Source organism: Myotis yumanensis, unplaced genomic scaffold (assembly GCF_028538775.1).
Source record: "Myotis yumanensis isolate MYYU_CA2020_CCGP unplaced genomic scaffold, mMyoYum1.0.hap1 SCAF_2, whole genome shotgun sequence".
Classification (NCBI taxonomy): domain Eukaryota; kingdom Metazoa; phylum Chordata; class Mammalia; order Chiroptera; family Vespertilionidae; genus Myotis; species Myotis yumanensis.
The window spans coordinates 170,708,685-170,734,338 of NW_027223753.1; the positions used below are offsets into that span (position 1 = coordinate 170,708,685).

At 36.7% G+C, this 25,654-nt stretch overlaps 1 protein-coding gene across 6 annotated transcripts in view; it reads right to left on the reverse strand.

Moving 5' to 3' along the window:
- LPP (LIM domain containing preferred translocation partner in lipoma) overlaps positions 1-25,654 on the reverse strand; it is a 669,364-nt gene that overhangs the window by 257,224 nt on the left and 386,486 nt on the right. For all 6 annotated transcript variants that reach the window (XM_070406593.1, XM_070406588.1, XM_070406590.1 and 3 more), the window contains one exon: positions 5,040-5,729. In XM_070406593.1, the coding sequence (XP_070262694.1) occupies positions 5,040-5,729 (690 nt within the window). The remainder of the gene's footprint in view (positions 1-5,039; positions 5,730-25,654) is intronic.

The window sequence follows — 25,654 nt, forward strand, 5'->3', positions numbered from 1 at the left end:
GAACCTTGGGACAAATTGTATATGGATGATGAGGAAGAGGAAGCGCAGCCCCAAGGCCTCAAGCCTGTGTGCCTGACAGGGATTTAATGGGTGCTTCCCCTCCAACTGTTGATCTCATACATTGCACCACAACTGCCTGAGACCGTTTAAGTGTCTGTTTGTGACGTGGGCCATGGTGAGTGATGCCCAGATCCATGGTTTTCCAGGGGGGAAGTACGAGGACAACTTTCAGAAGACCTGGCTTAGAGTTATGGCTCTCCCATAAACTTGAAATATGATCTTAGTTCGGTGACCCTCATCAGCACAAGAGAGACAGAAACGTCTGTGTTTAATGCACATAGATTTTGTGAGGTTCACAAAGCACTATGAAAACCGAGAAGCCCTGCATAAAATTACTAATATTACTGTCACCAGCTTCCTCAAGCATTCTCATCTCCACAGTACATGTCTAGATACTGTCAATTGCCCTGAGGCATATATCCACATCCATCCTTCTTGCCCTTATATCTCTTCCTTTTCTTTCTCTAATCCCAAAATTGAGAGATTTAGCACAGAAATTAACATAAAGATAGTTGTCTTCAAAGTACCACCAATTCTTTGCAATATACCATCGGGACTGGGTGAGACGAGCTGACATACCCTGGAACCTCCCCTTGGTCCCTCGCCAGCCCCAATCATGCACCGGTGGGGTTCCTTGGCCTGGCCTGCACCTTCTCGCAATCTGGGACCCCTCAGGGGATGTCAGAGGGCTGGTTTAGGCCTGATCCCGCAGGCCAGGCATAGGGACCCCACTGGTGCATGGTGCATGAATCCATGTCCCAGGCCTCTAGTGTATATATATATATATATAGTGTATATACATAGTATATATATATATTTTTTTTTTTTTCTTCTCTTTTCCACATATACACACAGAGTTAAACAATTTAATATTCCTTGAATATCTGAAATGCTACTATATCAACATTCTCAAAGATTTTCTTAATCTTAATGAATTACAGGTTTTAGGGCCTCTTCAACACTGACCCCGGGGATTTCATTACCTTGACGCTCTTCTCTGACCTATGAAGTATCCCCTGTTTCAACAAGTAAATGATGAGCAATGATCTGTTTTACGTCTGAAAGAGCTAACAACAACAACTTTGTTAGGTTTACCAAAAGGTAGTTTGTTGTTCTCCAAGGTCTCACCTTCCTGAAAGATTTTTCAAGGACATTTTAATAATAGATGATTTCAGAAGTTAACCAAATCCCCACAATAGATGGGCCTCTAGATCTTTCTGTGGTGTACAGCATCAGTGCCTTTCACACAGTATGGGGCAAATCGCTGTCTTTTTACCTGACCATAGGCTGACACAGATTAGGTTCAAGACAAGGAAGTGGGTGCCAGAGCTGCCCTGCCACTTTGGACCTAAGAGTGATGACTGCCTCAGATCCTGGCTCTGGGAATTTCATCTAACTCACTTTCTGAATATTGGAGAAAACACCCATCCCAGGAATGTGACAAGAGTTCCGTGGACCACACAACAACATGCAGGTATTAGCTTATATACTAGTAAAACAGCAAAGAGAAAAGTTTCCTCTATTTCTTTAAGAGGATTGTCAGTGAGAAGGGAACATTTCTCCCCTTTAAAGACTTGCTTATAACAATATTTTTCAAGGAACTCAGCTAAGATGGTGCAGGAAACATATTATGGTCTACTGTGGTATGCAAATTCACTGCTCAGCACACAGGAACACAAATCTAATCATGATCCCCCAAGTCTCACAGTTTCTGATTGTTTCTCCTTCCTTTCTACATTCTCTTTTTCATTTTTCTTGTCTTTGTTTCTTTTTTTTTTTCTTGCCTTTTTCCTTACCCTCCTTTTTCTCTTCTTTTAAACTGCTCTATGATGTAGGAAAATTAAAGCAGCTCAATGTCAAGAATAGGGGAGTTTTATTTCTTTCATTAAAAAAAAAATTTCTTGCCCTGACCGGTTTGGCTCAGTGGATAGAGAGTCAGCCTGTGGACTGAAGGGTCCCAGGATCAATTCCAGTCAAGGGCATGTACCTTGGTTGCGGGCACATCCCCAGTGGGGGTGTGCAGGAGGCTCTGACCAATGTTTTTCTCTCATCGATGTTTCTAACTCTCTATCCCTCTCCCTTCTCTGTAAAAAAATCAATAAAATATATTTTTAAAAAATCCTTAATGAGTTAAAGGCCAAATTCATCAGAATTGTCTCAACATAACAAAAGATCATTTTTGTAAGGCATGAAGGTAAGTTTTCCATCAGTGAGGAAAAATTGGAAAGAAAGGAAGGCCAGTGAAAAGTGAACAGTCCTCACTTGGCAATTATTCAGTCTTTGGAAATTTCCAAGCCCTCTGCAGTCATTAATTAATTAGAGAAGATGATGTTCCACTTTACCCAGGCTAGAAGCGTGACATAAAGAGGTCTAGAGGCTTTCCTCAAGCTGAAAGAGGAATGTCACGGGAGGAACTGGGATTAGACTTAGGAGCTCATTTTTCCAGCCAGTAGTCACACCACTAAGCTAAGCAGAGTCAATACTGGGACAATAAGGTCCTCTGTGCACAGGTGCCATTGAATAGGAGCAGTGTTCTGCTCAAAGACTAACTGTGAAAGAGCCCATCCCCTCTGTCACTAGTGCCCCCACAACACAGAATATATCTGTAGCCTCATCAGCCTCCTTCCCCTTTCACCAAACAAAGACAGATGGCTAAATATCAACCTCTAACCACTCTCCTTAATAATCACAGAGAAAAGTACATGATTTGATTTTCACATTTTTAAAATGCACAATGTAATGTTCAAACACATGACACTGTTGAAAAACAAATATTTAAACAAAAAATTTAAATTATGTGGGATTCACTGATATCCAGAAACCATAATAACAGATCATCCTGAATAATTACAAAAAGAAGGAAAATAAAATTTCATGCTTTCCGGTGAGTGGTTAATGAAAGTTCGCTCCATTACCCTGAGTATATTGACCAAGTACAAATGCTAGTGATGTGGCTGGACCCAGCATCTTAGATCCAGGCTGTGCATTGGGCGTTGATTCTTTTCCTGCACCACTGGATTGGTTCCAATGTTGAATGAAGAGGGGCTTTCCAGAGTGCCAGTGACATGATGGGAAAACAGGAAACTCAAAGACTAACTTACCACTTCTCACAAGATTATTCCCTCCAGCTAGACATATATCTCAAGTCTGCTTCCCCCAGGTGAGGGTGATAGGATCCTAAAACAACTTTGGGCCTATCGCTTTCCATTAGGACCATCCAAAGTCAGATTGCTTTGGATGGAGCAAAACTGCATTTAAGCTAGTTGAGCTTAAATGTTAGTGTCAATGATCCCAACCCAAAATTTTACTCTTCCATAGGGGAATTTATTGCAGTTGCACTAACATGAGATAAAGTTGAATAATGCAATTGTTTTCTGACCTGTTTGCTCTGGGAACCAGGAAGGACTAATGATAATACACTGTAATGTTAACAAAGGGCAAGGCCACCCAGGTTGACTATTTTGGACAAACTTTATTTAAAAACCAAACACACAAACAAACTTACTGACATTTATTTTTATAAAGGGATTTTAGAGAGAGAGAGAGAGAAAAAAAAGCTTTCCAAGAGCAATGTTTCCAAAACACTTAACTTGGAAACTTTAAGTTGGAAAACATCATGGCTGGACCACTTTTACATAAGGGGTATTCACATAAAGGATGCACTTTTGGGGAAGGGTTCTTTTCCTCTAAGGACCCTAGAATTCATTTTGGAGCACCGTTAGTAGAGCACATACTTTCATTTGAAAATAGTGGTTTAGTAAACACACTCCTGGAGAACAAGGACCTGACATTTTTGTTATAATGTTGAAAATGTGAATGAATATGTCTGTAAATTGACAATGTCAAATGTGCTAAGGATTAAAAATATATAGATAGTCCTTCTACCCAAGTTGCCCCCAAATTACCATTCAGCTTCTAACTATTTCTGATTTCTCACAGCTGTAAATGAAAGGAAAAGAGGCCGCTGTTCCAACCCAATGGCTAAAACCTAGCTTGGTTTATCCATCTCACTTCTTCCAAGTAATTCCCCCTTGGTTCCTCTAGTCATGGTAAAAGGACACATCATCATGCTGGTTCTAGTTATCACGGAAAATCAAATTGGTAGGTGAGTAGGTATGTGTAATATCATATCTTACATATTCAAAGGAAGAAACTTAATATGTTTACTTAAAAGACATACATGCTTGCAAGTAAATAAAACAATGAAAAAGATAACTGTCATAAAGGATTTTTTTAAATGCCTCATAGCGTTAAAGGCTAGAGAGTAAGATTCTTCTTGCAGGATCTGTAATGTGGATAGACAAGGGGTGATAAGCAAGTGCCATTATACTGCAGCAACCTCTTCCCAAAGGAAATTAGACAAGGTGTCTGCATTACCTTAGATCCCCTTGGCCTCACCTGTCTCCTGGGCTGTTGGCCACTTGTTGTGTCTTAGCAGCCACTGTGGTAGCAACTTTTCTTGAGTTCTGACCACTGTCTCATAAACTCAACCTGACAGAAGCTCACCTCATGTTTACCCTGCATACTTCTCACTTCCAGACCTGTTGATGTCCTGTCCCTGTAATGCATGAGGTGCTACAGATTTGTTTGGTGCCCAAGTAAATGCATGTCTAAGTGTGAGGAAGTGTCTGACTCACAGAGAAGCTTGGTTCCAGAGGAGACAAGATAAATCATTTTCCCCTTTTTGCCACCATAAAAAGATTACCATGAGTTTCTAGAGTTCATATGATCTTTTGGTAGATGATCTTTCAAGATTGAACAAGTAGATGCAACAGGTACTAAACAATAGCCATATTGGTAACATAAACCCATATCCCCATTGGAATCTCCTTCTTTTCCTACTTCATTCTTGCTTCCCTGGCATTGTAGTTTCTAATTAAATTAAAAGAGCACATACATTTTTTGCCTTAGCTTTCTGGGGAAGGCTAGCCAAGATAGGCAGCCCTTTATTTCTGTCACTATGCCAATGAGTATCTTACCTTTGGCTGCAGTGGTGGTGCACAGGGGGCTGGAACAGGATCTGTGATATAGGTCTTCTTGGGACCGGCAACTGGATACATGCCAGTAGGGTGCTGGTTTCCTGTCCCAGAGGGAGTGTACCCTTGTTCCCGTTTCCAGGTATTGGGATGACCTTGTTGACCATAGGCAGGATCAGAGTCATTTTTGCCTCCATACACGGGCCCTGCTGGGCTATAGGCTTCATAATAGCGACCTTGGTTAGGGCCATACCCATACCCAGGCTCAGGTTGAAGGCCTGGGGGTGGGTTATATGCATAATCCATGCCTCCCCGTGTTGGAGGAGGTGGACCTTGACCAGAAACAGGAACTGGTTGAATGTTATAGCCCTGGTGCCCTGACCCTGGGCCGTAAAATTGTCCTGATGAAGGGGCAGCCATGTAATGTGAGCTGGGCTGGGCTGACTTCACCTGCACGTTGAAGGTAGGCCTTGAAGGGGTGGATGCTGTAGTGTAGGAGGCTGGGACTGGCTGAGGCTGGGGTTTTAGTGTCCCTATTGGAGCCACAGGAATGGGCCCAGCCTGAGGTGCAGGCTGCGGTTTCAATGTAGACTTTTTGGTTGCTGTTAGAGGGGGTTGGTTTGGTATAACCATTCTCTTGTGTCCCGTGACAGGGGTGGAGACTGGAGGAGAGGCTGTTGCACTGGCAGAGCCCTGAAAAGAGAGAGAAAAGAAAAACAAAAACAAAAAATAGACATTATTGCCAATGGAAAATTTTAAAAATATATTAAAAACTTCCAATTATTATTTTTACATTAACTCCAAAAATACAAATACAGCATGGCTCTTGGTTTCTAAGAGTTCAGAGAAGAGACTAACACAAAATCAGCTGCATTTTTGTGAACTACAAATGGAAAATCCATAAAGGTAGTAAAGGAAACAATGCCATTTACAATAATAAGATAAAAATACTTAGGAATAAACTTAACCAAAGAAGTAAAAGATGTACTTTTGTATTGAAAACTATAAATTGTTGCTTAAATAAATTAAAGAAGACACAAATAAATAGAAAGCTACCTGAGTTCATGGGTTGAAAGACTTTAATAGAGTTAAAATGTTAATACTTCACAGAGTGGTCTACAGATTTATTGGTATAAATACTTTTCAAAATCCCAAAGGTGCCTTTTTTTAATAAAAAAAAATCCCTCCTGAAATTCATATGCAATCTCAAGAAACTCTGCTAGCACAACATTCTTGATAAAAGAAAACAAAATTGAAGATTTCAAACTGCTCAATCTCAAAACTTATTATACAATTATAATAATTAAAACAGTGTGGTAGTAGCATAAAGACAGATATATAAACCAATGAAATAGATAGAGAATCCAGAAATAAACCTTTGAATGCATGTTAAATTGATTTTTTACAAAAGTGCCAAGACTATAAAATGGGAAGAAAACAGTCCCTTCAATAAATAGCGTGGGGACAATTGGCTATCCACATGCAAAAGAATGAAAATGGATCCTTACTTTACACCATATACAAAAATAAACTAAAATTTTAGCACTAAACATAAGAGTGCAAACTATAATACTCATAAAAGAAAACATAGAGGGGTAGCTTCATCACATTAGATTTGGCAATGTTTTTGTTCTTATTAAATATGTATAACACCCAAAACACTAACAACAACAAAAAATATATTGAACACCATGATCTTAATCAAATTACCCCAACACTTAGTCACCATAGTGCAAAAAGAAGGTAGTAAAGAAAGAAAGCTGGAGGACTGGGCACTGGAAATCAAATTAAATAAATAAATAAATAAATAAATAAATAAATAAATAAATGCAAAGAGGGTGTTGAGAGCAACAAACACTCCGGCACAACCAAAGAGATGCTAAATTTTAGATCAAAATAATTTACCAAAGACAACTGAAATGCAGCCTCCTCCTCTTATATCTTCCTGATGTCTGTTGAATTCATTCCTTCAACTCAGAAATACTGACTATACAACTGAATATTACTCACACATAAAAAAGACTGAAATCTTACAATTTGCAAGAAGATGGGTGGATCTAGAGGGTATCATGCTAAGTGAAAGAAGTCGGTCAGAGAAAGACAAATATCATATGATTCCACTTATTGTTGGAATCTAAAGAACAAAATAAATGAATTAACAAAACAGAAACAGACTCATAGATACAGATAAAAAATTGATAGATGGCAGATGGGAGAGGGGGTGGGGTACTAGGTAAAAAAGGTGAAAGGATTAATAAGTACAAATTTGTAGTTACAAAATAGTCACGGGGATGCAAAGTACAGCCTAGAGAATAAAGTCAATACCATTGTAGCAACTATATATGGTGCCAGGTGGGTAACAAGACTTATGGGGGAAGTCACTTTGTTAAGTTATATGAATGTTTAACCACAATGCTGTATAATTGAAACTAATATAATATTCAATGTCAACTGTAATTGAAAAAATAAAATATAACCTTATGTTGTCATCATGAAATTAAAAACAAAAAGAAATACTTACTGAATGCCCTAATGACACAAAGGTGAAAATATCTTCCTTCAGAACTATGGGAGGCTAAAATTATGATGGGAGATAAGTCAAGGTTGGGAAAGCTTGGAGATCCAAACATTTGTCCTCAGGCATTAGTCTATTAGGAATCTGCAAATATGCGAATGATGCAATGTTTTAATTTTGTTCTGAGATACTAAGATTAGATTTGTTGATATAACAAATAAGTGAACGCACTCTAATCTTGTTGTTTATTAATTTCCAGGCAAATTCTAGTATGTAGAGGAAGAAAAGATGAAAGACTTAACATTACTCTATTGTCATTTACTCACACCAAACCGCAAGAGATAATAGATGCTGCTAACTGCTACCTGCTTCCTCATCATACACATTACCTTACTTCATTACTCAAGAATTTCACTTTTGTTCAGGGCAGCAATATGCCCTCTTAATATACTGCCTAATACTGCTTTGTCAGTAGAAGCTGCCATGTGACATGGTTCTGGCCAATGAGATGCGCACTAAACATTTTTGAGAAAACTAGGGTTCTCCTGACATAAGCATCAAACCTTCCTACTTTCCTCTTTTCCCCCTTCTTGCCTGGAACGTGGATGTGGGGCTGTAAATGGTGTAACTATCTTGCTCCCACCATCAAATAAAAGTCTATTGATTCAGATATTTAGTGTTTGGGGAAGAGCTTTTTGGAGATCTAGGTTGATTCAGAGATAAAGATTAAAACATTCCCACGGCCATTTGGTTAACATTTCACTTCCAGTGAGAAGGAGAAAAATAACTACTGGCCAGGGAAACTTTAGAAATGAGTCAGGGCATTTTTTTTTTTTATTTTTTTTTATTCACAGTGACTAGGGTATGCTATTATCATTAGGTGGATGGAGGACAAAACACATCATTGTCAAACCCAAGATAACAATAGTGCCCCTGTTAACATTGATAGACTCTTGGGACACGTATCGTCTGGCAAGTTGACTGTGAGTTCCCAGTTGCCAGGAAGGGTCACTGGTCCTCTCTAGAAATTACCCTCTACAACACTCTCTCTTTCCTGGTCCAAATAACTGCTCTCTGCCCTGGTCCCCTTGAGCCTAGAGGAGATGACAACTCTGACTCTGCTAACCCCAGATCATCTGTCTGTCCCTATGACTTTTCTGTGCTTCTATGTATAGGATGCCTGTATAAATTAACTCCCGAGAGAAGCTAGCTTCAATGTGCCATTATTTTTTATGGGATCCTGACTGTTACAGCTATCTTTCCCACATATTTGTCACAGTTGCTGTTTCCTAGGGCTTTTGCAAATCTAGATTTAGTTCTGTTAAGTTACAGGAGGCTGTGGAATAGAGTTATATGTTTCCCCCTTTTTAATATTAATCTTTGCAATTCACATTTGTAATTTAAGCAACCTGAATATTCTTGTCTTGGTAGAGTGAACTTTACCTTCTGCAAAAAGATGGTTGCAATAGTGCGCAATGGAAAGAGATGCAGTTTTTTATTATTATTAAAAAGCCTATTTAAACGTATATCCAGAAGGAACTCTAAAATCAATACTCATTTAAGAGGGTCAGGGTTTTTTAGTCAACCATGTCAGTCTTTAAAAAATGTCAGCATAAAAGACTTGAATGAAAGGGAAGGAATCAAGTTTTACTTTGATGACTCAAGATCAGCAGAAACTCAGAGTTCCTGTTTGGAACACTTAAAAAACCCGACTATAAATGGAGATGGTGACTGAGCAACAGGGCTAGTGACAGGCACTCTCTGCTGCAGCTGTAAGAAGTGTGCCCCCAAAACAGATGCCCCAGAAGTGACAGATTTCGAAAATGAATATCAATCACCTTCATAAAGTCAACAGTAACAACAAAGAAAGGATTTGTGTAGAACTCAAACTTTAGAAGCAACTTTTTCATAAATATCTTTTTCTCTCTTGGCAAACACATATACACTCAGTTGCACTGGAACCTGTGTGTGTGTGTGTGTGTGTGTGTGTGCTCGCGCACACGCGCGTTCTCATACACACACTATTCAAACATTCCTAAGATCTTTGAAGGAAGGCATCAGGGCACAATTTCAGGAGCCAGTGCTTTCTTCTAGGAAATATCTCACCAGGAGAATTCTCTTCTGGGCATAAGAAGTTTTCTCACAACTTGATTATGAATTCTGCTGTGTATGGCATGTTTATGAGTATTTTCTATATCATAAACTACATGTGTGAAAATAGCACATTTAGCTATATTTTTTACCTTCAATTTTATATTCTTTACCTCAATGGAGGTGGAAGCAGTAAAGAAGAGAAATCATTTTAAAGCATATTTATTTACATTCTTCATGGTTAAAGAAAGCAGTGGCAACACTTTCTGGGCCCACATAGTCAATTAAATGCATAGTGAGTTTTTTCTACTTATTGGATTAGTTGGCGCTTCCAAGTATGTATTTTTTGGCATTTCACTTCTCTTTTGTTTATGCAGGAATCCTTAAAGTCTTTATCATGATTTAACATTTCCATTTTGAAAATCAAGTACTTTTAAATATTAAACTCATATAAATACATGTCTGTGTGTATGGGTATTTTTTCTGAGACTTGAATCTATGTAGCAGTAATTTAATGGGGTTATTTTTCCATTAATTAGTTTTAAACATTTTCAACATGTAAAGGTCTGTGAAGCTACTTGGAGGAGAAGAGTATCCCAGGATCAATAGTGCGTGTCTCCCTGTCCCTCAGAAGTTTATGGAGTGGTAGAGGGGCTCATACATAATCAGTAATTGTTGAACTTGCCTTCATTACGAGGCAGAATTGGTGTGGCCATAAGACAAGAACAGACAAGGGGCTATGTGAGCATCTCTTGTGCTTACTTCTTAGAGCATGTCCTCAACTTCTTTTAAGCCCAAGTCAGGATATCATCTTATATTCATCCTTCTCCCTTACCCCTGCCCACCCATCACCTGAACTCACCTGCATAACAAAAATACACACACACACACACACACACACACACACACACACACACACACACCTAATCTAATCTAACCTAACCTAATCTATATATAACCCCTGATTATTTCTCACTTTATTTCAGCTTTGCTTCTCTCCACTAAATACGGTCCTCATTACCACTACCTGAGCTATTTATTACCAAGATCCAACCTTACTTCTCTCATCTCTCCTCCTTAATACTGCCACAATGATCTAACATGAACACCTGATTGTGGCTGGCTGATGATCCAAATTTGGCAATGACTCTGCCTTGTGTTGAACTCTTTGCTTTTTTATTTTCCACATACTTTATAAAGATTTTACAATCAAGCCCTCGCCTCACTCTCCAGCCACATCCACTTTTTCACACCACGCACTCCAGCAATATTAACCTCACATAGAGAGCAGAATAGATCATGCATGTATGTCTGTACTCATATCTGTCAGCTGGAACCTCCTTCTATAGCTTGGGATCCATTCTATACAACTCCTCCATGGTACCCCCATGCTGCTCAAACACAGCCATCCTCTTACTGACAGTTGCCTGCATATTCTCCAAGTCTCAGATCGAATAGTCCTTCTTTTGTCATGTCTTTCTTGACTCCCATGGAAGGTTGTTGAAGTTCTTTCTATGGTTCTTCACTTATACTCCCAATAGACTTTTTCCATACCTCAAGTAAAATAATCAGATGGTGTTTGAATAATTGACTCGCATGTTTTACAACTTGGGAAGAAGTCAAGAGGTAAGCGATGAAAAATCAAATTATCATGGTATTAAACAGAGATATTTATGTTTTGTAATAGAAAATCCAGGGATAGATAGTCAAGAACTACTATGTCTTCTCAACAGTGACAGCAGGACTCAGGTTCTTTCTGCTAAAAGTACTTTTCTAAACTTTCTGTAAAATTGTTACTGATGATATTAGACAACATTCTGCCCAGTGGACACTGAATAATTATACTCTTTATCTGACACAGGGCCTATTCTCTTCTCTCTATACTCATTCTAAGAACATGCCATTAACTGAAAAAAATTTCCATTAAGAAGACTCTTTTGAATTTCTATCTCCAAAATTATCTGTTTTCTGAATGCTAAGCCCAAATATTCAATTATTTTATGTGAGTACCCATATGTCTCATATTCTCTTCAGGTTCAAGATGTTAAAAACTATTCATAATATTCCTTGGATCTACTTTTCATGCTTTTGTTCTGATTTTCTCATCCAGGTATTGCTCAAATACCAAGATTAGGAGTCATTCTTGAGACTCTCCTTCATATCCCATTCAAGTACTAAATCCTGCTGAACCTATTCCCTGTACAGAGAATATTATAATCCTCATTTATGCCCACATTTCACTATTCCCACTTCTGCAACCTTATTCCAAGATACTACTACCTCTTACCAGAAATGCTCCAACATTATACAAATTGGTGTCCCAGTACCTACTCTTATTCCCCTCAGTGAATCCTTCATTCTGTAGCTAGAGTGATTACTTTCAAGTGAAAATCTGATCCCATTACTTTCCTGCTTACAAGTCTTCAAATGCTTAGTGGATAATTTAGACTCAGTCTATCTCTCCTGACTCTACTTGAGAATTATATGACTTGTCACTCTCTGACACTGACTTGCTTTCATATCCGGTGTGTCAGGCTCCCTCCCATCTCAGGGCTTTATTCAGGTGCTTCCCTACCTCTCTCTGATTTCTATGTCTAGCTAATTCCTAACAATCCCTTAGGTCTCAACCTGAGTATCAGATTCCTCAGTGAACTGTTGCTGAATCCTCTGGCATAGTGAAAATTCTTTACAACTCCCCTTCTGCACAAATCACACTTGTATATTTCTGTTTTCATAGGGTTAGAGACTGTCCTTTTATTCTGATTCCCCAGTGGCTTATTTTATAAATATATATATCTTAGAACATAGTGGAGGTGTTCAACAAATATTGTAATGCATTAATCAATGAATAACAGTTTCCCAAGAAAAATGCATTTGTCTTTTCAGATTATAAAATACAAAATATGAGCTGCTTCATTTCTCCTATTACTTGACAATCAAGAAACTCGGTGATACATTTAATGCATGCTTAATTACAGTAATCTCATTAATCTCTCCCTCTAAATAGTTTAATGATTTTATGAATGGATTAATAATCTACTCCTTAAGAATTTAAACCAAATTATTTATTCAATAAAAATATTGAAATTCTGCTATGTATTAGGCAATAAGATAGATTTTAAAAACTCAGTAAGACAAAGTTAATAAGAATCACTGCACTAGAGGGTTCTTAGTTGATTCAATTTTTGATACAAATGTGGCTTATTGAGCAAAAATGACTTCTACTTAAAAAGGAAATTTTCTAAGGTAAGAGAAGGAGAAAGTATACAAAAACTAAAGCCCTATACATAAACAGCAACATAAAACTCAGAGCCCCTTCATTACATTTTGATTTCAGCTAAATAATGACATGGAAAAATACTTAAGATGTTAAACATAAATGTCAAATACAGCATGTCAAATGAAAAATACAGACTGTGAAAGCAATCCTATATGCAATACAATTGAAATAATATTTCCATATGGAAAAGGAATAAACAAAATATGGAAAGGGAAATGGTGATTTGTTAGAAAATAGGATTATGAGTATTTCATCTTCAGGACCATTGTTTAAAGTTATTTGAACAAAATCTGATGTCCATTTTTCACTTGCAGTTATCTACTTTGTCTATGTATCCTTCGGGCAGGAAACACTAACTAAAATACCTCTCAGTGTTCAAAGAAATGTTTAATAATACCAAACATTTAAAAAACATTTACTTTGTGTAAACATTTTGTGTTTATACTTAATCCTTACAAGCATCCTTGAGACAGGAACTATAATTACCTCTATTTTTCAGATGAAGATACTTAATAATAGAGAAATTAAGTCACAGCCAAAGGTTACAGTACAAGTAATTGGCAAATCCAGGATTCAAATCCAGATAGCTGGGCTTCATTGCTTGGGTTTTGTTTGTTTGTTTGTTTGTTTGTTTTAAAATTCTCTCTCAGGTAAAGAAAGAGTGAAATAGACCACATATCAAAAAACAAAAAATAAGAGGTCTTCTCAGTTTATCTATGGTGTTCCTATTTTTAGGAGATGTGCAATCAGAATATGGCTCCAGAAAAAGAATTCTCTCCAGGAAAAAAGAAAATGGAGTGAACGGGATAACAGATCTTCCTGTCGCCACGTGGGAAACAGGAATTTCATTTGGGCATATAAACAGAGTGACAGGGACTGTGTAGAAATGTAGACTTCATACACTGTCTAAAGGCTGAAATATCAATTCAGTGTTCCTCTTCTGACTTTTGTTGCAAACACAAGGAAGCTAAACAAAGGGTTTCTGCAGGCCAAATGTGGTGTGTGAGGTGTTCTTTGAAACTTGCATTCTAAGTTAAGGACACCATAAAGCAGAAATATCACCTGGGAGGATGATCAATAAAATTGAAGGGCCATGCACTAGAATGCAGGAGAAAAAAAAATCAGGTTTGCCACTGTTTAGAGTAAAGTAACATTGAAAAAGTCACATTACTTCTCTAGATTGACTAGTCATAGGAAATACAAAGAAGCTTTAAAAGTACTGTTATTTTTTTCCTGCTCTTATAATGAAGAGTCTATCTTTTTCTTCAAATTAAAGTCTTTCTATAACCCAGATAAAAGATGAGCTTGCTGGATGACACACAGGGTTGAGAGGAGACCACCCACATGCTCCTTGTTCTTCTAACGGGTTCCTTTGTGAAAGAAGACATAATGGCATTCAAAATCCAGTGATTTCAAGAGTAAATCCTCAATATCTGCAATGAGTTTTAATGGCCAATAAGAGCTCATCCTCATCTCTAATGATTTATACCAGGCAGGTGCCTAATAATCACTGGATAAATGAATGGATAAAAACAGCTTACCTATTTAGTTGTAATGGCATGCATTTCTCATTGGATACTTGTTTTTTGCTTAATTAAAGATTAATTCATCATTTTCTGTAAGCACTTAACTGAAAAATAACTTAATGTTGCCTTCTTGAATCCCCTCACTAATCATCTTCCATAATTCAGTGTTTATTACTAATAGATCCATTTCTCACTGATTTGGGCCACTCACACTATCCACTTGATAGATGACCCCAGGAGCTAGAAAACAACCTAACAGATTAAGAGCACAATATATGAACATACTACTACACATTTAGATAAGTACTTCTCAAATCTGGGCATACCACAGAATCACTTACACTTAAGACTTTACTAATACAAATTAGCTTTCATTTAGGGCATATAAAATGCAAGTTATCTGAGACCCATCCCCTCAGAAAGTGAAATCTGGAAATTAAAAAGGTAAGGGGCAAATGTTTCTTTGTTAAAATCAGATGTGAGAAATACCTTTTAGGTGCTATTATTAAAGCAGAATAAAGAATACTACCTGGACCCTGTGGCTATGAATAATGGGAGAGGGTCACCCCAATTGTCTTCAAAGGACAATGTTTATGTAATTTAGATTTAGGAACCAAGGTAACGCTTGCATGTTTCTATAAACTCCTTATGGGAAATCTGTCTGTGGGTTAATTAAATGATATGTACATAAACATGAAAAAATCCATATATTTTACTACTAGAAATTTAGCCTAAATAAATAACCACAGATGGCATAAATATTTAGTTTTTAAAAATGTTCATGCTAACTTCACTTTTTAAAAATGAAAGACTATAAAAAATTTAAATAATTACATAGAAATTGGTTAAATAAATTATAGTGCATTCATAGAATGGAATACTATGCAACAATTAAAAACCATGTTATTAGCGTGCTTTAAAACTATCAACAACCCCACAATTACACTTCCACGTATATATCAAAAGAATTCAAAGCAGAAACTTAAACAAATGTCTATACACTCATGCTCATAGCAGCATTTTTCATAATAGCCAAAAGATAGAAGCAACCCAAATATCCCTTGACAGAGGAATGGATAACCAAAATGCTTATTTAGCTTAAAAGAAGAAAGAAATTTTGACACATGCTAAAACATGAATGAACTTTGAAACATTATGCTAACATGAAACAAGCCAGTTACAGAAGAACAGACACTGAATGTTTCCAGTTATATAAGGTTCCTGGCATGGCCGAATTCATGAAGACAGTAGAATGTAGGTACCAGAAGGGTGGAAGAAGGGAGAAATGGGGAGTAATTATTTAATGGCTATCCATTTTCATTTTCAGAAAAGAAAAGGTTTCGAAGATAAATGGTGGTGATTGTTGCACACCGATGTGAATGTACATAATGCCACTGATCTGTGTCCTAAAAATTGGTTAAGGTGGTGAATTTTGTTATGAATATTTTACCGGAAGGAAGGAAGGAAGGAAGGAAGGAAGGAAGGAAGGAAGGAAGGAAGGAAGAAAGGAAGGAAGGAAGAAAGAAATTTTAAAAATCAAGAATTTTAAATATTTTAAAATCAGTTTAGGAAATGCTGTTTTATATCTGGTAATATATGCATCTCTCTATATCTCTCATATGCACATACATAAATATATAGCTAGAAAGATTTATTCTCAAACTCATAACAGGTTATTTTAAGGAGGTGATTTTTGGATGTTCTATGTACTTTCCCTGTTTTCCAAAGTTTCTATCTCAACCATATATTACTTTTTGAATCAGAGTAAGATATACATCCTTATATATCTATACATACATATATATATGAATATATATTTAAAATAACATATGAAATATATATATTTAAAAATAGCACACACTAAAAATATCGCATTGTAGTATCCCAACTTGTATGTGTGTGTACATAGACAAAAAAGGAAAATATACTAAAACATTAAAAATAAATTTAAAATATTTCAAGAGTTTAAAAATTGCATCAGCTGAGGTAAACAGAATTTTTATTTTCAACTTAATATTTTTTGTATTTTCTACATTAAAATGTTACCTCATAAATGGTAGCAGAAAACTGGTAAATGGTTAAAATGATCTCAGCCGAAACTGGTCTGGCTCAGTGGATAGAGCGTTGGCCTGCGGACTGAAAGGTCCCGGGTTCAATTCTGGTCAAGGGCATGTACCTGGGTTGCGGGCACATCCCCAGTAGGGGGTGTGCAGGAGGCAGCTGATCGATGTTTCTCTCTCATCGATGTTTCTAACTCTCTATCTCTCTCCCTTCCTCTCTGTAAAAAATCAATAAAATATATATTTTAAAAAATGATCTCAAAGATTTACTTTTAAAATTAAAATTATAGGATTTTAATTTGTGCCACTGTTTCAAACGCTGCTGCCAACACAGGGAATTGTACTAATACACTAATTTTCCATCCTTGATGGACACCTAAATCACACACACACACACACACACACATACACACACACACACACACATTCTTGCAAGTCACACATAGAATTCTTGGGAGAGAGATACAGGCATAAATATCCAGCATCTGTGCATTGGATCAACACTTGCTCATTTCACAGTGCAGAGCTCTGCAAACATGTACTACATGCACCACTGCCAGTGAAGGGCTATTCTTAATAGCTTCAGAGGCAGAAACAGCAAAAACTGTATGATCTGGGTTGGCACTGCAGAGCAGTTTTAGTCTTAGAGGTTTTACAATTTAATTAGTTTTGACAACACTTCTGAACAGGTATATGGTATTTAGAAGACAAGCAGTTCTGAGGACTACTGAACACACCATGCCAGTATTCCCAGATAACCCCCCTCCTCCCCACCTCCCCCCGAAATAAAATCAAGTCAATTGGGAGCACCAAGATGCCACCTTTAAAGTCCTTATTTCTTGATCCCTAACTATGGAACACAGAAACAATGATCCAGGTGTAGCCCTGCACTCACATGCCCATAAAACTAGCATGTCATCGTATTAAAACATGGAAAACCAGTATTTTAAGGAGTATTGCCCCCCCTCCACCCAATAACTGTCAAATGAGATGGTATGTAATCAATTTTGAACGTGAGAGGTCTTTGAGCCTCTTGTTTATACAAATGCACATACAGCACAGTACACTTAGACCCTAGCGTGCATGTGGCTGGCACTGAGTAAAATGCCATTGCAATGAGGCTTAATTCAATTGGAGTGTGTTCTATAATCTAGGCCTGTAATGAGAAAAGAACCTATTTCTACAGCAAGTGACCTCATCCACTGAGTCATCCCCTCAAGGGCCTAGCCACTTTTCTCCAATCAGGCCAGGGTGGTAGAGAAAAGCACTGAGCTAAACCAAGTAGCTAGGAAATAATACAACACAAATCTTGATTAGATTGTGATAGTACATGTGCATTTTTACATGGCTGGTGGCAATGGAGGTGGAAATAATAATTCTGGTGAGTAAACTGGCAATGGAGAACCATTAAAATACCCATAACTTATTAATTATTATTATTTTTAAGTAGATGGTGGTTGAGGAAATCATGGGTCATTTGATCTGATGAAATGGTATACAGCTGGTGGAGATGCATTCAAGGGAAGATGCATTCAAAATTAAGTCAATAAAGAAAGGTAAAATAGGAGTGTATAGGTATATTAACAAAAATTTTGTAAACTAGTAATATTTTAAGGAAGTATCTCAAAGACTTACCATAATGTGACTGAAGGTTATAAATGTGCCCAGACCATTTTTTTTCTTTTATATTATAGAGACTGTTGATTCTACATCCTAATTACCTTCAATCTTTTCAGTTTTTACTACCAGTGCATTAGTACCTTAGTACAATCTACTATTTCCGGTGCCCTAGTTTATGGCATTTCATATACACATATGCCATGTACATATTATTCCTCTGAAGGTGCCACTACTAGCTTTCTAGTCTCTTCTCCTACTTCCCTCCCCTCCACCTTGATGTACCAGTCATCCTGTGTTTACCTTTCTGGAACACTTTCCAACCTGATTCCACCTCTCAACTACTCAATAGTATTCATCCTTCAGGTTTCAAATGAATGACACTCCTGCGAAGCCAGTCCTGGTGATTCTCTATGCCTAGGTGAAATGTCCATCACTGGTGTCTCTTGAACAGACTGTATCTCTCTTATGACAACCCATGTCCATTGTTTTGCAATTCCTCCTTTAATGTTCTCCTCCCTTCTAGTTTCATATGGATTCTTTCTTATTCAACATGGTACCCTTAGTGTCTAGCAAACAGATACTCCATAAATATTTGTTCAATGAATAAAACTTATTTTGATAATGCATTATTGACAAATTCTATGAGAGATATTTAGTAAAACAATAACTGCCATAGTGGGCTAAAGTATAACTGCCCCACACTCTTCTCCTTCACAGTTTTGAAGAGTCATATCTTTTCATATAAGAACTATTTAAGTCAGAAGGTTTTGTAATTCAATCTAATTCAATAGGATATTCTGAGCTAATTTATGTATTTTAGCTTTCTTAGTTGTAGGTAATAGGAAATGTGGTGAGCGTGATTCAGTAGTTTTGGTTGTAATAAACTACTATCATAGAACCAACTATTCTAATCTATCACTGTTATTCAGAGACTATTAATACAAGGATGGGATCATTTCTCTCAGGAAAATCCTGAATCATGGAAGGGTTTGTAATTGCTGAACACTAGTTAAAGTGTGACCATCTTTGAGACACATCCTAAAAGACTGATCTGGGCAGACAGAGGTAGGAACAAAGGAATTTTTGAAAAAGAATAACTGAAGCTGACTTATTTGTGAATAATTAAAATATATAATAGTCTTATGGAATTGTAGAGGATAAGAGATTAATGGAATCTGAAGACCAAATTTCTACCTGCTCCTCAAGGAACCAAGGGTAAGGAAAGATTCATCTAAGGACAAAGGCTTTGACAGGGTCAGAATTAGAACCCAGTTTTCCAGACTCTAAGAACAGTGTTCCTGCCATTACAGGCTTGGGAATAAGCCTACAAAAAGGCAACAGACCCAGTTTTGTTTTTTTCGACAAAAGTGAACCTCAATATATGAACATCAGGCAGCACTGCATGGAAATCACCGACAAGGATCAATGGAGACAAGTTTGGTTGCTGTTTTTTCATACTGGAGTTTCCAAAATAGTAGTGGAATTCAGTAAGGGAAGCCACAGTGTGAGCAAGTGCCTATATTTGCTTCTGTGGAAACAAACCGACCTTCGTTCACATATTTCCAAAGGAATTTGAGTGACTGAAAGCAAAGTAAAAAAGAAATAGGTGGTAGGTTACAATCCTTAGAGAATTCCATGAGCAAAATTTGCTAAGACTTATCAAATATTTCAAATAAAATATTAAGAGAAGATCATATTTGCTGCACATAAACTCATAGCAAAATCATTAAATTCTGGCTAGTTGTTTCTTTCTCGTTTTTGTTGTTGTTGTTGTTGTTGTTTGTTTGCTTGCTTTTTTCAGAAAGCATGCTCATTTTTACATGACCAGGGTATTATTAAGATTTAAATGTGCATCATCCACATTATATACGATATAGGAACAAAGTTTTTCTTCTCCTAACATACTTGTTCTCAGAAATGGAAGTTGTTTGTCCACTTATTGTAGATGGATAAAGAGGCTGAATCACAGAAGGGCATAATTTCTAAGAAGAGTGCACTTACGCCACAGAGTAGGAGGAAGGGTAGAAAATGTTTTCATAAAAAGTGACTATTAGGGACAAATAAGAGCTCTATTCACCAAACCTGTACATATCCCTTTATCCTTGTAAAACAAGCTATGAAAGCACATAATGACTAACTGCAGCAAAATTACTCACATTCTAACTTTGCATAATCGCTAAAATGGTTCTGTTTTTTTAACCCTCCCCCTTCAACAATTCTACACTCTTAATTTTTTTTTCTACCACAGCACAAATGGTTACAGCAAACGAGTGTACCAGGCACATCTGCTGTTGCAGAAAGAATTCACTTTCCTGTGCCAAATCCACGTCTATCCGAAGAAATAAAAATAAATTGTGAGCAGGTTCAGCAAATGCCCAGATAAATTCTTCAGTGACCACATGGGGTACATTCACTTCTGCTAGTGGTGTGGCCAGGGAATGGTGAGGTGCTGACGTTGATCTGGAAGCAAAGGTTTCTCTCACGCCTGTCTTTGTCAATCAATCACAGAGTACATAGTGGCGGTAGTTCCCTTCTCACTCTCTCTGGGCAACTAGTCATATAATAGGGTTGAGCTTATAACCTCAGAGGTGAAGGAAAATTTGCAAAGTGTTTTGCAATATTTGAATAGTCTGCTTTAAAAAATAGCAAAAGCAACAATAGTCAGAGTAAGAATTGTCCCCCAAACTACTCCTTGTTATTTTGTCCATTTATGATTTTGAAAGCTTTGTTGATGTGGCCCATTTAATATTTTAGAGCATGCAGTACCATAAATGTGCTAAAATTTAAAAGTAGTAAAAATGTGTTTTCTCTTTTCTAGAGAGGCACTGTCAGCTGAACATTTCAGGATAGCTTGGGGGAGAGAACACCATTATTTTGGCCATGACACATGGTGACCAAGCTCCATGGATGGAAGAGCAAGGGAATGGTGGGTAGGCAAAGAGAAGGGTATCATCAACCCTACTAAAGTACTTCAACAACAGAGAAGTACAAATGGCTGACAGAGTTCAATCATTTGGGACTCATTCCTCCAGTGGAACTTCCTTCTGAAGGTAAAATGAAGAGTTATTTTATCCTTTGTCCTTTCTTTTATAATTGCAAAATGGCAAACAATAACAGGTTCAAGATAAATATTCTTTGGGACACAATTTAAAGTTGGGACAACAAAGTTTAAAAGTCTTGAGTCAAAACAGATTCACTTGTGCTGTTCTCTGGGTCGTAATTTACTCTTTGTAAGATTAGGGGATTCAACTGGGAGAACTCAAAGATTCCTGGTAACTTAAAGTGCTAAGGAACACCTTTTTTAAAAAAATATATTTTTAATTATTTCAGAGAAGAAGGGAGAGGGAGAGAGAGCTAGGAACATCAATGATGAAAGACAATCATTGATTGGCTGCCTCCTGCATGCCCCTACTTGGGATTGAGCCTGCAACCTGGACATGTGCCCTTGATTGGAATCGAACCCAGGTCCCTTCAGTCCACAGGCCAACACTCTATCCACTAAGCCAAACTGGCTAAGACCTAAGGAATACCTTTGATCTTAGAAAAATTATGACACTTGACATCGTTTGGAATGCCATATAAAGTGACCCTTCTCATTCTGATACTACTTTCAATACTGACTTTGATAAATCTCAAAATCTATCTTATGCTATAATGTTACATGAACATAGCAGGATATAAACTTGTTCATGTAGCATGATTAGAGTCCAGTATCATAAAACATTTTTGAGTGGTTACTTTTAAGAATATAGGTATTTTGCTCTTTATTTCTTTCTTCATTTCCTTTTGAAAAATGAGCATTTACATTTATATTTAAAATAAAATAGCTTTATTTACAGAAAAAAACAATATATCCAAACATACTGCATTTTCCAAAACCATCTACAAGCAAAGAAATATGATATTAGTTGCCTCTAAATATATGACTTTAGAATTTCTTTTTGAAAAATGGTGTCATTCATACAGTCATCAGCCATTAACTGACCACCTTCTAAATACCAGGAATTTTGCCAGCTGCTGGGTAACAAGTTACCATTCCTGGCCTCAATGAATTCCACTATAGTTGAGGGAAACAGACAGAAAACCAGTGGAAACTTCTCAGATTCCCAGAAGTCTGGCAAATTCTACTTGGAATACAATGCTCTACTGCAACCCATTCATTTATTAGACATTGAGCTCAGTTCCAGCCAGCCAAAAAATACTGGCTGAAAAGGCCAAGAACCAGGGTCCTTCACTGTACTCTGTAACTACTGGATAAAGTTAGGCAAGTTCCTGTCTTCTTTGTTAGTTCCTTCCCCTTCAGAAAGGGTAAATGTTTCTCCATACCTAACATGGGTAGCAGAATTCAAACTTCTGCTAGCCTATTCTTCCCCTAATACACTGTGTAGCTCAAATAAATGCCATCATCTAGGTAATGCGCATGCACTCTCAAGTTTTGAGAACTGTTGTTCTAAACAATATAACTCTAGAGCAGGACCATGTTCTAATATTCATTTATTTCCTCTTTCATAACACTAGAACATGGTAGGACAAAGATTAAGCCACAGTAGGAGATCAAAACATCACTGAGGAATGAATGCACGTATGAATGAATATATTCAAGTATGAAGTGTCCCTCATTTTCTTAAAGTTCTTGTGTGTGTGTGCGCACGCACACGTGTGCAAGCACTTTTGATAGGCAGCATTAACTATTGTTGGTGAGAAAAAGGGAAAAATCACAGGGGGAAAAAAAGGGAAAAATATCACAAATGATCCTAGACGTAGTATTAACTTTATTGCTAGATTTCTTCACTCAAAACCCAGGGATACCACCCATTGAGGACAAGCAACAAAACTATTCAATAAGATATTTCGCTATTATAAGGAGATAATTCAACTTTGATTTTATCTATTCTTGTGCCACTCATGATTTTTTAAAATGATGTTTGAACAAAATGGTATCATTGACTGTTTCTTAGAGTAATGAATGAAAGTTCTAGGTGAGCCCTAACGTAAGATACTGTTTCTTCAAATAATAATACTCATTGTAGAAAATATGGAATATATTAACAAAATCAGAAAGAAAATAGAAAACACTCAAAATTAAAAATCTTAATAATAATTGTTAAATTTTGGTCAATTCACAAGTTTTTATTTTCTATGCATTTACATATGTGTGTTTGTGCTTTTGTGTGCACACATGGATGATCGTATGGGTATTGATGTTTAATGTGAATCCCTTTATGTGAATTTTTAAAATATTTTTTTTAATATAGCACAGATTACACGTTGTAAAATTCTTTTAAAAAGCTGATTACAGTCTGATAATCAAGTAGTCAATCTGCTTTAACAGATATGAACACTCAAACACAATAACCTACTATTTATCATACTTATTTAATTGCAAAGCCAGGCTGCAAAACATTAAGATTTCCCCACTCTACCTTCTTCATAAAGCAGTTTGTTTCTGATAACAAAGATCTGAGGAGGTGCAATGGTATATCAAAATATCAGGCACGCACTTCTAAGCAAAATGTCAACTCCCCACCTACTCACTTCTCACGAATATCAGATGATCTTTCACTCATAATCATGCAATTCAGACCCAAGCCAAAAGCCTCAATGTTAAATGCTCTGATATCGAATTCCAAAAGCCTTGTTGTCTCACGACATTTGATATTTGAGATGGAGCATCTAAGAGCATTCATTTATCATTATTGTTATCACCATTATTAACATTATGTATTATTATCACATTCTTTCTCTTTCTGTAACAGGTAGATTGTTAGTTAGGAAGCCAAATGCAGAATGAAATGAGGAAAGCTGTGTAGAGGAAATACTATTGAGGGAGAAATATGTTTTTAAAAGATATAAGTGCACTAAATAAGAAGATACTTAGACAATCAAGGCAAGAAATGGCGAAGCCCTAACAAGGGACAAAGTTTGAAAGACAAAGGACCCTAGAGCATTAACTAGAGAGTTTATACCTATACAAATCCTCACCCAACATATGTTTTCCTAGAACCTTTTTACTTTTCACAACGATGTTTCCAAATATGCACAGGTATGGAGCAAATGGCTGATTTGAAGGATACAAGAAAATATGCTAGAAACAACCATTGTGAAGACAGACACTAAAAGGGGTGTCAAAACAAAAAGAACTTTAGTCATAAAATTAGGCTATGTTAAAGTTGAAGGCCTCAAACCAAGTAATTAAAATTAAGTGACATTATTCACATTTAGTGAACTGTGGACCCTTTAAAGAAGAGGATGATTTGTTTATTTTAGGATATCCAAGTAGTAGAATAATCATGCATATGACTTAGTAGAGAGCTAAACAACTTTTGAGAAAGCACAACAGAAGTCAAAATTCAAAGATATAAGTTTGCCTCTGATTCAGAAAGTTGTCATATGGCTGTGGAGATTCCCATGTGAACCTTCAGGGGGAAGGAGGAAATTACAATAACAAAACCCCCAAATTATACTGTACTTATTTCACATACTTATTAGACTTTCTCTAAACACTTTAACTAAAATTGGGATTTGGGGTTAGAAAAGAACCACCAATTTAGCGTTGTTAAATAAAGCTCTAAACTTCCAGTGGTGCCAAATCTCACAAATTGAAGGACGTAGAAGTCGTGGGCCATTTAAATAGAACTCAGTTCCAGCAACATGGAATCTAAGTTTCTACATGCATCTTGGGTTAAATCTGCCACATTCCTCACCACACCCTAGTATTCTGCAATCAGAGGCTAGGTGTCAACCATCTCTCTCTCCTAGCTGGCATTGAGTCCTTTCCTCTAATGAAGGGTAATATGAAATACTTCTTTTGTAATAACTTGTCTGTTAAAAACAAACAAACAAACAAACAAAAATATGGAAGAACATGTAAATTATACTTAGGTGTCCTCAATGTAAAAAAAGAAGCATCTATGAAAAGAGAGAACATAACCTAAATACCATGATAAAACAAACCATGCTTTTGGTGTGCTTCGATCACTTACCTAGATCTGTGATATAGAATTGCCCTCGAATAAATACACTGTCATTCTGCACTAAAGGACCAGAGAGGCTATCTAAGTCTATATACAGAGTGCTGTGCAGAGCAACAGAAAGGCCAACAATGATGCAAAAACAAACACCGAGAATAGAAAACAAAATCAGTAAAAATGCTGCAGACAATAGCAAGGCCTTTGTATTTTCAAACGGAGCTATACAAGATAAACATTTCATATATTCAATTCAAAATTTACTGTGTTTTAATAAAGTCTACAGTATTTTAAAAGTCCAATAATAAAATATCCGCCAATAGAATTTGTGAAACTATCATGTTTTATGATTTTATTATTTGTCTTTCAAATATGATCAAGTAAATAGCTTCAAAGTATAAAAACTATTTTGAGCCTCACACAATTTTACCTGTAAAGAAATAATGCGAAATAACTTATCATGGAATCTAGAGTGTTAAAACTATTTCAGAGTATAGTATATTTAAAGATGTAACAGCATTAGAGTTTTCAGAATATAACTATTGGTTTATAACCCGC